This window comes from Rhipicephalus sanguineus, chromosome 7 (assembly GCF_013339695.2).
Source record: "Rhipicephalus sanguineus isolate Rsan-2018 chromosome 7, BIME_Rsan_1.4, whole genome shotgun sequence".
Classification (NCBI taxonomy): domain Eukaryota; kingdom Metazoa; phylum Arthropoda; class Arachnida; order Ixodida; family Ixodidae; genus Rhipicephalus; species Rhipicephalus sanguineus.
The window spans coordinates 78207145-78218265 of NC_051182.1; the positions used below are offsets into that span (position 1 = coordinate 78207145).

At 43.4% G+C, this 11121-nt stretch overlaps 2 protein-coding genes across 2 annotated transcripts; one reads left to right on the forward strand and one right to left on the reverse strand.

Annotated features, from left to right (window-relative positions):
• The first annotated feature begins 709 nt into the window (after positions 1-709).
• On the forward strand, positions 710-3199 carry LOC119398795 (uncharacterized). The gene is made up of 3 exons (XM_037665611.1): positions 710-1038; positions 1620-1702; positions 2064-3199. The coding sequence occupies exons 1-3, from the start codon at positions 710-712 to the stop codon at positions 3197-3199; spliced, it is 1548 nt and encodes a 515-aa protein (XP_037521539.1).
• Positions 3200-5414: 2215 nt separating this feature from the next.
• LOC119400736 (uncharacterized) lies at positions 5415-7544 on the reverse strand. The gene is made up of 3 exons (XM_037667713.2): positions 7458-7544; positions 7098-7169; positions 5415-6488 (listed from the first exon to the last, which is right to left on the reverse strand). Exons 1-3 carry the CDS (start codon positions 7522-7524, stop codon positions 5416-5418), a joined length of 1212 nt encoding a protein of 403 aa, XP_037523641.1. The 5' UTR covers positions 7525-7544; the 3' UTR covers position 5415.
• Between the last annotated feature and the right edge of the window lie 3577 nt (positions 7545-11121).

Here is an 11121-nt window from a genome sequence, read left to right on the forward strand (position 1 = left end):
ATTGCTATGCTTGCCTCGAAAGTGCACATGATTGTGAAAATAATGCCTAGCTTAAAGATTCACAGGGTGTCGGCCTTCACCCGCGTTAAATGTGTCAATGTTCACTGCCACCTCGCATTAAGGCGGGGTAAGGGATAAATTGTCAACTGCGGAGATGCGGACGGATACTTTGCCGTCTGCCTTGCAACATCAGCGGCCTGCCCACAGACCTTACGATCCACATAATTTTTCATGCAACTACTCCACGTTATAACCATATAAAACGCACATATGTGTAACACGCTCAAGTTGATGTGACGATAAAGAACAGTGCTACATGAACCGTAAGCTCAATAGCGAACTGCTTTTTGGGTGAAGAAGTACCCAGCCAGTTTACCTCATTGTCTGCCCATATCTGTTCCTTGTTTCTCTCCAGGGCTGGCCAAAGATACTTTGAAATTGTATCGCGATACGATACAAGATACTCAGGCAAAAAGTATTGGAGATACAGATACAAAATACTGCCGTAATAATTGTATCCGATACGATATTTGGCAATTGACCGATTTCAAAATTGTGCGCGCCGCCTACAGGGAACACCTAGGAACTACGCTCGGTTGGAAAACAAGGCTTACGCTGGCGTGCAGCTCGAGTGGCCTGTGCTCTGTGTAGCTTCGCAATTTGCGCTGTGCGTCGCCTCAGTTGTATCGGATTTCCGCTGAAATCTATTATGATTGAAGAGAATAATGTGCCCATCCCGTTTGCAAACGCGGGATGGACGCGAAATTTGTCCAAGTGCCCCGTGAGCTGCGACGGCGTATGGGAATACTTGGACTCTCACACATCCACCGTTCGCCAGGCGCATCGTGGTTGGGCGCTACACGATGAAGGTTACGTGGCCAATCAAATGCTCAATACGACTACCGCCGATCCAGAAGTTGGACTTCTAAGAGGAACTTGTAAGCCATCTATGAAGACGGGCAGCGTGTACGAGGTCATGGCGTGGTACGAGAAAACAACGGGTGACATCATCGGCGCTTATTGCCAGTGCATCGCAGGGTAAGTTCGTTTCTTTTTAATGCAGTGACATGTTCGGGCGAACGGTAAAGCGCTTCTGTACTGTATGTATATTTCTGCGATGTAGATATGTTAGCTAGGTATGTAGCTATAACGAAAGCTGTACGACCGAGTCTTCAACTGTCGAGAGCGAAAGAGCAACTGCGGCCGTATTTGTGTGCCAACATTGCCGTTTATCACATGAACAAAAGCACCGAATCCTGCTTCGAGCCGTACTTCTCGCGTGCCTCGGTTTGAATTGTTCGAGGGAGCCATCTCGCTGGCGTAAACAGCGTGCGCTGTTCCCTCGTTATAATAAGCACATGTTTATTGTATATGTTTACCTAGGCTGTCTCACTCCACTTGATGTTATTGCTCCCTCAGAAAGGCAGGCTGATCATGTTAAAGGCTCGCGTTGTATATAGCTCGCTTGTAGATTCTTAAAATTGAAAAAAAGAAAAGAAAACGCTTTGTGGTTTTTAAGATCAGAAAAGCCCGTCGTGTCTTCATATGAGTGTAATCTGCACCGCTTTCTCTGACAGACGCAGCGAGACATGACAACACGTCGCAGGACTGCTTCTAAGCGTCGCCGACCTGGCGACTACTGGGCGCAATCAACCGCCTTCGTGTACGGACTTGCCATGCAAATGGATTGTGCCCCCAGAAGGTATCATACTCCTTATTATATAGAGTAGATGTAGTCTAAAGCATTCAAAAGTGCATGAAGCTTGTTCATTGCAAACGGATGCATCCGTTAGTGGAACCATATCGTCAAAAGACATGTTCACTTATAAAGTTTATTTCTAAGCAGCAGCAATAACAACCTAACTGACAGAGCACCTTCAAATTTGCAGCCCATGAATGAGAACTTGCATATATAAACTGTGCTTTGCACAGAAAATGAACGAATTTTGTTTTCGTAAAAGAAATCATAAACTAGGTTGGTTTTGTATTCGTTTTTTTGTGTATAATTGAAAGCACAAGAAAACTAACTGTTACACAACTTACGCGCGTTTTGTTTAATGCAGCAAAGAAGCCAGCCCCTAAGGTGCCGTTGAAGGAGATCACATTTAGAAAGCATATGATAAATAAGCCACCATATGAAAAGAAGAAAAGGGAGTACAAGCCGTACAGACCAAGTGCTGTCCCACCGCACCAAACTGACGTGGAAAGTTTGAAAGAGAACTTGTTGGCATGCTGCCCGGAACTTCAAGTGCTGCGGTACTTGGGACCAGCAAATGAAGAACCTCAAAATATTGATGAACCGTCAGAGATTTTAATTGATGATAATGAGGACCTGCGGGGAGAAGGTGCTATGGCACTGGTTGATGCATACTTGGCATCAGTGAAGCCCCTATGTCAAGAGGACAGGGACAGAATATGTATCCAAACAGCAGGACAAGCTAGCAACAAATCTTGGTATACAGCCAGGATTGGTCGTCTGACAGCATCGTTATTTAAGAGGATATGTCGGTGTATAAAGCCTGAGGGCCTTCTTAAAACGCTGCTCTATCCTAGTGATAGGGCAGTGTCCGAAGCACTTGTATATGGGCGAGTCCATGAAAAGGATGCTGTCGATGCGTATGTAGCTATTTTGAGGCATCTTGACAGCACTGTCGAAGTCCTTGAGACTGGCCTTCATGTACATAATAAGTATCCATTTGTGGCAGCCTCGCCAGCTAGGATTGTCACAGTGAATGGAGAAGAAGGCCTTCTCGAGGTGAAATGCCCCTTTTCCAAGCGAGGATTGACGAGAGAAGAAGCCTGCGCCGACAGAGCTTTCTGCTCCACCTTCCAGGACGGTGAAGCTATTCTGAAAAGGGATCACCAGTATTTCTACCAAGTGCAAGGACAGATGGCTGTTACGGGACATAAGTGGTGCGATTTCGTTCTGTGGGTTGAGTCGGGCAACCCAACCGAGCCCCACCAAATTAATGCCGAACGCATAGACTTCGACATCAATTTCTGGGAGCAGGAGATCCTTCCTCTACTGCTACACTTTATGCGGCACACGCTTGTGCCCGAGCTACTCACGAAACGTGTGAAACGTCTAGGAAAGCTTTACACGTGTGGGCAGTATGTGTCACACAAGATGCTCCAGCGAGGATTTTATGTGTGTGAACCTCGGGATGACCTCCTAGTGAAAATCAGGAAACTTAAGTGATCTGCAAAAGAAATCTAATTTAGCAGCCGCCATAGCGCAGTGGCAGCGTGCTTGCCTGACACCTCGAAAGTCCGGTTTCGATACACCCTTGCTGCTTAGTAAGGAGCATATGTGTGTGTGTGTGCTGTTACGTCTACATTTAAATTGTAAGGTAGGACAAATGGTATGCTTGTTTTTATTGTGTTTTGGTCATATGTTAGATGTGCATTTTACAGTGTCGACACTGTAAGCTTTACAGTATTGCTCTTTTTGTTGATCATAGGAAAGCGTTTGATTGCGTCAACTATGACATTCTGCTGCTGAAACTTCATGATTATGATATTCGCGGGGTTTCCTTAGATCTCCTAAAAAATTACTTTCTTGTAGAAAGCAATGTGTAAAAATTGGTGAGGTTATCTCCTCTTCCCCCCTCCCCTACTACGGTAAAACAAGGAGTGCCTCAGGGGTCAATTTTGGGCCTTTATTATTTATGCTCTATGTAAATGACTTGTTTCACATTCCTAACTCACCAGAGCTGGTAATTTACGCCGATGACACAAATGTCTTTTTTGCAGCGCATACACTTCTCCACCTTAAAAACACGACAAATGACTAGCTAATTCAGCTTGATAGGTGGCTTCATATAAATAAATTAGCACTGAACATAAAGAAATTGAATTATGTTCTATTTAAATCCAGCAAAAAACCATGTGACATTGAACTTTCTATAACGTTTCAGGACACTGTTCTAGAATGAGTAAAGTGCCAAAAATTTCTAGGAGTGTGGTTTGAAGAAAATGTGTTATGGAATACACACATTAATAAACTTGCACCACAGCTAAGCAAAGCAGTTGACTTATTCATATTATCTGATATGATTCCTTTGCACCTAAAGAAGGCAATATACTGTTCTCACTTCTACTCCCGTCTGCCCTATTGTTCTGTAGTGTGGGGCAATAAAACTACTATGAATTATGCAAAACTGGAGCTATTGCAAACCAATGTGCTTAGAATATTTGATAAATATTTTGGTGACCCTAAAGACCTACCAACTAATCCATTATTTATCAAACACAATCTACTTAAAGCCAGTAAATTGTATGATCACAAACTTTTTCTGTAGATGCATAAAAATAACCTTCTGCACTTTACGCACAAAATACCAAGACCTTATCCCCTGCGAAACGAGCGGATACTAACACCGCGAGCACGAACAAATTATGGGAGGTCTGCTCTCGCTTATCACGTACCCACTGTAATAAATCGCGTGGCTTCACAATTAAGTTTTAATGTACCACTGTTGAAATTGAGATCGCAAATACGGATTTTTCTTCAGAACAAATAAAAAACTGTTATGGTATGATGCGCATTTATCTGACCACACAATTTTTTTCCATGCATTGCTGTATTTTGTATAATGGCAAAAAAAGTTTTCACTTTGTATTGTATTCTTACCTTTTTTTTATTCATGTTTATTGCTCTGTATGATGTTGCTATTATTATTATGAAGTGATGTTAAGTCAGACTTTTTTTTTTGCTGCTACCTGTATGGTCCCCAGGTCCTCTCAAGCTGTATTTTCAATGGCTTTTTGCCTGGTGGAAGCACCTACTTTTTGCGTTGGAAATAGACTTCGAAGTTTAAAGCCACCATAGCGTAGTGGCAGTGTGCTCGCTTGGCACTTTGGTAGCCCGAGTTCGATACCCCCTACTGCCTGGTAGGTGGCATGCGTGTCTGTGTGCTTGTCACGCCTATATTTCAATTGCAAGATGAGACAAATGGTGTGCCTTTCTTTTTAAGTGCGTTTTCATGGTATGTAAGGTGTATAGTTCAGTTGGTCCTTGACTGGCCTAGGCTGTGTTAAATTCAAACAGCTGTGGCACATACCCGCATGCCATGAGCTAAGCACTGCAGGTGTGAGCCACACGTTGTTCCAGTGTCATCAGTAATTACGTACATGACGAGTGTATTACGTTTTCAATATAAAGATTGATTATTCACGTTCGCCATGCATTCATACCCTACCATGCCAATTTTTCTGTATACCAAGAAAATGAGATGATCAGGTGCGCACTGAGACATAGGTGGCTAGACAGACAGATACGGTCAAAGTGATATAAGTTTGCCTAAAAATGCTTTGCATTTAGCAGATGATGCAAAGAGGAAAAACACACTGGACAAGAGCTGCACACCAAACTTTCATTTATTAATCACCTTCTCCAGTTATCTCTGCTCGAAACTAGTGGGCATTCTTTATCAGTGGCCTTTTAAAGTTGCTTAACAAGCAACACACCTTAAATATCTGTTCTCCGATGTCAATCATACTGATTGGGAATGCCCCATCAAGAATATGCAAACTTTTGACACGTGCAATGGCTCGCTCAACGTGCACTCTTGCACATGCAATGCGACGGGTATCTTCCACAGCTTGAGGTGTCATTTGTGTCTCATGCGGCTCACGAAACGGTGGCCTGTAAATTGTGATTCCTTGGGGTAAATAAGGAAATGTAAAGCCTTTATCTACCATGATAGCATCCCCAGACTGCAAGCGATCAAGTAGCCCAGAACTTTGCAGAATGGTCTTATCTGAGACTGATCCTCCCCAGATTCTGGAAGCGTAGGCGACATAGCCATCTGGTGTACACCCTATCAGGACTTTATAAGTATTGTAATGTTTGTATGGTGAAAATGTCTGCCGTTGGCCATGAAACGAAGAAGGACGTTCTGACCGAACTTCAGTTGCATCCAAAACCAGCCTTGTATTTTCAAACCCCTTAAATGATTTTGGAAGGTACTGTGCAATGGCTTCTCGTGTTGGTAACTTCGTGAGTTGCTCGAGTTCTTGCTCAAGGAAATTTATCCATGTGGCAAAAATACGGCTAACTTGGGTTGGCGACATCATAAAGTTCCGTGCTAGCTCTCTCCCTGCCATGCCAGTTTTCAGGCGCACTAGCACCATAAAAAATTCAGTGACAAGTTCAATCTCCTTTGGGCGGCCACGAACATCACTTCCTGTTTTTTTCTCCCAGCCCCAGTACGACATCATACTAGCACGAGGTTTGAGGTAATTAAACAGGCTTTGAAAAACGCCATAATTAGGAAGGCCAGTGTAGTATAAACAATCCTTCGACGACTTCTCAATTAAGCCTAGTGTCAGAAGTCGTGACATGGCCTGGTCCAAACGTTCTTCCAACTTGACGTTTCGCCTCTCCAGCAAGGAAATGGTCTTGCGTAAAAGTGCAATTTTTTCTTGCACAGTTGGTTCTTGTTCGTCATGTCTGGAACACATTTGGCTGGGGCCTGGCTTAGAATCTGTGTAGTGGGTACAGAAAGGCACACAGCACAGTTATTCAGTATGCGAACTGTTCTGAGACGTCGTGCTGCATTTCATAAGGATGCAGGGCAGAGACAGCAAGAAATACTTCTGTCTAAAGCTGCCTTATCCTTGTAAGAAAAATGGACGATAATGAAATATAGGCTTGACATACACAGATGTGGTTGGGAGTTCTATCTTCCGTCTCCTCTAAAGATTTTTTACGTTAATGACGCTATGTTTACAAAGCATCATACATCATTTTCATTAGTCACAGCAGATAGTGCACGAAACAGCTTAAGTGCGGCATTACTAAATGTAATGACTACAAAGAAATCACAATAAGCCTGTAGTGTATGCAGCTGTATACAGTGATAGTGGTGCAATTGCAATTGACGACTATGCTGCAGGGCTAGTATGGCACAAACATTTCGCAATGCTTTGTTACTATCCTCTCACCTGAACAATAACTCTCATTTAGCTGCATGCACATATCAAATTATTATAGCTATGTTAAAAATGTGGCCAGATTATATATTTTTCTAAAACGGCTATCATAAAAAAAAGTAACAGCGTTAGAACAGTAGTGCAAAGTTAGTCGAACTTACCATCTCGAGATGCTTCAGGTGTAGGGATCACGTCAGTTGGTGCAGTGCCACTCATAGGTGTGTCGGGTTCACCTAAAGGCAAAATGAGAGCACTATGTTGCAACAAGACTTGGGTGTCATGATCACCTAGACAACAAATTAGCAGTAGATAACTAGCTTTTCAACTAGTCCTCCTTTTTTGTATAGCCATATCCTTTATAAATGTGATGTCCTTAAAAACTCTCATTTTGCGCTATTTCACACAGGCATTGTAACTTGGCTACATATATTTTATAACATTTTTGTTCTTTGTATTTTCACTTCTGAACTGTTTGAGAACACTGAGAACGTGACGACAGACCACAGAAGTTTCCGACTCACCATTCCCTGGTGGTTGGACTGGCAGTAATGCTCCTGTAGGTGTAGCATCATGCTCTGGACATTCCATTCCTGCGTCAACTTGCAGTAAAAAACAAGCTCGTCACTGATGCTAAGTGTGCTATGGCAAGCATTATATCGGTCATTCTAGAAACAGTGGTCTTCATTCCAAATATTACTGGCATGAGAGATCTGGCACATTTTGCTGCTGACTTTGTGACATGTGACATTACTGAAAACAGTAAAGGGGGAACAGACAGTCATGGGCTCATATATGAATCAATAATTTTTTTCTATAAATGGGTTGAAATGGGCGTAGTCATGACAGTCCTCCTTTGTTCCGTTCCTGCTACAAGGGGCATTCAGTGGATTACAATGCTAATAAATCATTTTTATGAAGTTGTGGTGTACCAAATGAACTTCATTTAGCACAGTACAACATGTCTTAAATGATAATTACCATGCTGCTCTTGATTGACTGGACTGTCTGTAGATTCACTAATCAGGCTGTTTTCCTTGTGGGAGCCCGTGTTGGCAGCTCCCGCACAGTGGGAGATCGAAGGTTTATGAACATGTATACAGCCAAGCAACAATGTTTGGATACATTTAGAAATTGTTTATTTGTGCGAACAAGTTCTTTGTATTCGAATAAAGTCTGTGCTGTTTCAGAATAAAACAGTTTGATTGCATTCAACCATTACTTTCGCTCTTTATTCCTTGCTGTACTGGCATTTACCTGACACACGCTCATTCACTGGACCTTCGACTAGCCTTTGCCTAAGGTGGGGCAAATGTTTGCTGTCCTTGTATATTAATGTAGAAATAATCATTTCATTTAAATCCATTCATTTCAACTATACAGTCATGTTAAGGTGTATCAGCGGTAACGCTAATAAACCGCAATGTTGGATATCAAAGTAGAACAATGACACGTTTCTGGTATAACGAAACACAGTGCGTAGTTCGGCCGTTCGGCTTCATACCCCCCCCCCAAATGACGGGTATAAAATTATATCAATGTGACCCTGTGCAACTCGGGCCACTACCCGATGAAAAAATCGCATGCACCAAAACATAAAGAGAAGTGTGCAACATCAACTCTCGCTGTCTTAACAATCCGGGGGAAGCGCCTGAAAAACGTGCAACGCCGGCGCTTACGCTAGCGCGCAGAATGTGAGTGACGGATTACAGCCGACGTAACAAACCATCTTCACGTCGGCACGACGGCGCCTTGCGAACCGTGTCCATGCGCCTAAGGGAAGCGTAATACAGTAACCAAAACAATCAAGCTCTACGGTCACGGATCTTGGACTCCACAAATCCGAATAAACCAGCCAAGTTGATTCTTCTCTGTCTGATCGGTCTCAATGCACAGTGACGCAACATCGTGAGCCATCGGGCAGTGGTACAGATTTTATCGTAGCATGTACTACATACGTCTACTTACGTTCGCAGTCTTTTTGTCTCTTCACGCGACGACTGTGCCGCGGTACAGCAGCCTCGCCCGGAGTCTTGCTGTAAGTGAACACTGTCGGTACATAGTCCGGGTGGTTCACAAACTTCGAAGGCCGGCCTGCGTTTGACACGGCCAGTTTACAGCACGATGGTCATGACAAGTGTCAGAAATAACTTACCTGTAATAAAGTGCAGATTCGGGAATGCTCTGTCGGCTGCCACAACTAGCCGTCCGTGTTGACGCGTTTTACTGCGGATATCCACAGAGCCCTTCTATTCGCACTCACTTTCGCCGATGGAAAACGGAAGAAGCTAGAGTTTCCCTTTCCGTAATAGTATTGTGTGCACCCGAAAGCAACACAGTTTGCAGGCATGCTTGGAAAAATCACGCGTACAGCGTACAGTATACCCGCAGAGAAACTGCGCACGCTGCCGTCACTGCCGCAGCGTCTGCTTTGCTTTCCAACCGAGACTAGTTGGGTCGATTCGCCGCAAGGGGGACTCGCGTCGCGCTGGTTTGGCGCATGCGTAGTATGATTTTTGAAATCGGTCAATTGTATCTTAAGATACTTCGATACATTCTTAAATTTGTTATAGATCCATATAATGTAGCAGCAAACGCCTATGCACGAAAATGTCTGCTGGAAACTTTCTTAACTGTGGCATATTTTGTTTCAGTCGAATGAAGTGTCCGTTAGTATCTTAAAAGTTTTGCCCTTCTTGCTCAAAGTGAATTAGTTTCCTTCCAAAACAACTTATTGGGGCTTGTTTTAGCTTCTTCACAGGACAACTCTTTATACACTTCGCTGACAGCGGTTCTTGCTTGTCATTTTTGCATTTAATGGGAGTCGCTGCTCCGCTTGTCGACCAGCTAGCGGATTGCCATATAATCACAATAACGTCAATAGGAAGCCTTCGCACGACGGTGCAATACCGGTGTGGACTTTTCCTTGTCCTTAAAAGAAGGTTTGCACAATACCGTATATCCGAGCAGGCGTACAGCAGCAACAACGCTGGTAGCGGCTTTTTTTTGGGGGGGGGGGAGGGGGGAGGAGGGGGGAACGCATGGTGTATACGGCGTTTGAGACCGTTCCTAGCGGCCCGGCCGGCACACATGACCGTCTCCGTCCCATTTGTTTTTATTTTCTAATTAAGTATGTTCGTGAGCTACACAGACATGACTGGTCTCAAGCATTTCTTTCGTGAGGAACATGTGGTCATTATGTGCTGAAACATAACCTTGGAACAAAAAATCGACATTTCCATCCGCGTCCAGATTTCACTCGTTGTGTACATCCGTATCGATGTTTTTCGAATCCTGACTCCAAATCCCTTTCAGAAATGACCTATATATATGAGATATCGGATCTTTTCAAATGGCAAGGCCATTTTGTTCAAACTCTCTCCAACTCCACCATCTTCACTGTCCCGGCCCTTAGAGCTAAATTTCGCGACTGTGGCCCGCCGGCTATAAGCTGAGTTTGAGACCCCTGGTGTATACGTAGATGACGTAAAACTGCAATGAATTTCTATGATTCTACTTAGCTGCTGTCGTAAGGGATTCGTTGTTGATATGCTCACTAACCTGCAATCTTTCAGCAATATTTCTTCAACGAGAGAACATGTGCAACATAGAAATGTCTCAGACGTATTGTATAGAATTGCACAAAGCGTCGCAGGACAATGCCGCTATTCGCACTATTGCCGCTTATAGCTCCCATTTCTTCCTCTCTAACTTTCCTGCCCCCTCCCCCGTTCCCCAGTGCAGGGTAGCCTACCGGGCTCAGCCCTGGTTAACCTTCCCGCCTTTCTTTTAATCTTATTCTCTCTCTTATTATGTGGCGATTAGTGATAGTAAAAATATTAAACAGAAAAAACAGAAACACAATACAGACGACCCTCTAATAGCTATGAGCATGAAGTATTGTACACTTACCTGTTGAGAGAATAGAAAATTCAGTGCCTACGGAAAATTGCCTGAAACGGCTCGTTGGGACGCTCATGAATAAATCGGAGCATTCAGTAAAACAACGTTTCTCGAATCCCCATTCCTAACATCTTTAAGATGGCTCCTAAATATTTGCATTATTATAATGCAAACTCAATTTCGGTATTTTCTTAAGGGGTAAGCAGAATATTTTATATTATATACTCAAGGCACGCCCACATAATATGTTTGTTTTCAAAATCGCCTTGGCAACGTCTAAATGTG

Excerpts from the sequence above, each read along its gene's own strand:
- LOC119398795 (XM_037665611.1), top strand. The coding sequence starts at position 710 with ATGATTGAAGAGAATAATGTGCCCATCCCGTTTGCAAACGCGGGATGG. Across the intron at positions 1,039-1,619 it reads TATTGCCAGTGCATCGCAGG|CGTCGCCGACCTGGCGACTA; the intron begins GTAAGTTCGTTT and ends ACTGCTTCTAAG. Across the intron at positions 1,703-2,063 it reads ATGGATTGTGCCCCCAGAAG|CAAAGAAGCCAGCCCCTAAG; the intron begins GTATCATACTCC and ends TGTTTAATGCAG.
- LOC119400736 (XM_037667713.2), bottom strand. The coding sequence starts at position 7,524 with ATGGAATGTCCAGAGCATGATGCTACACCTACAGGAGCATTACTGCCA. Across the intron at positions 7,170-7,457 it reads AGTCCAACCACCAGGGAATG|GTGAACCCGACACACCTATG; the intron begins GTGAGTCGGAAA and ends TTTTGCCTTTAG. Across the intron at positions 6,489-7,097 it reads ACCTGAAGCATCTCGAGATG|ATTCTAAGCCAGGCCCCAGC; the intron begins GTAAGTTCGACT and ends CCCACTACACAG.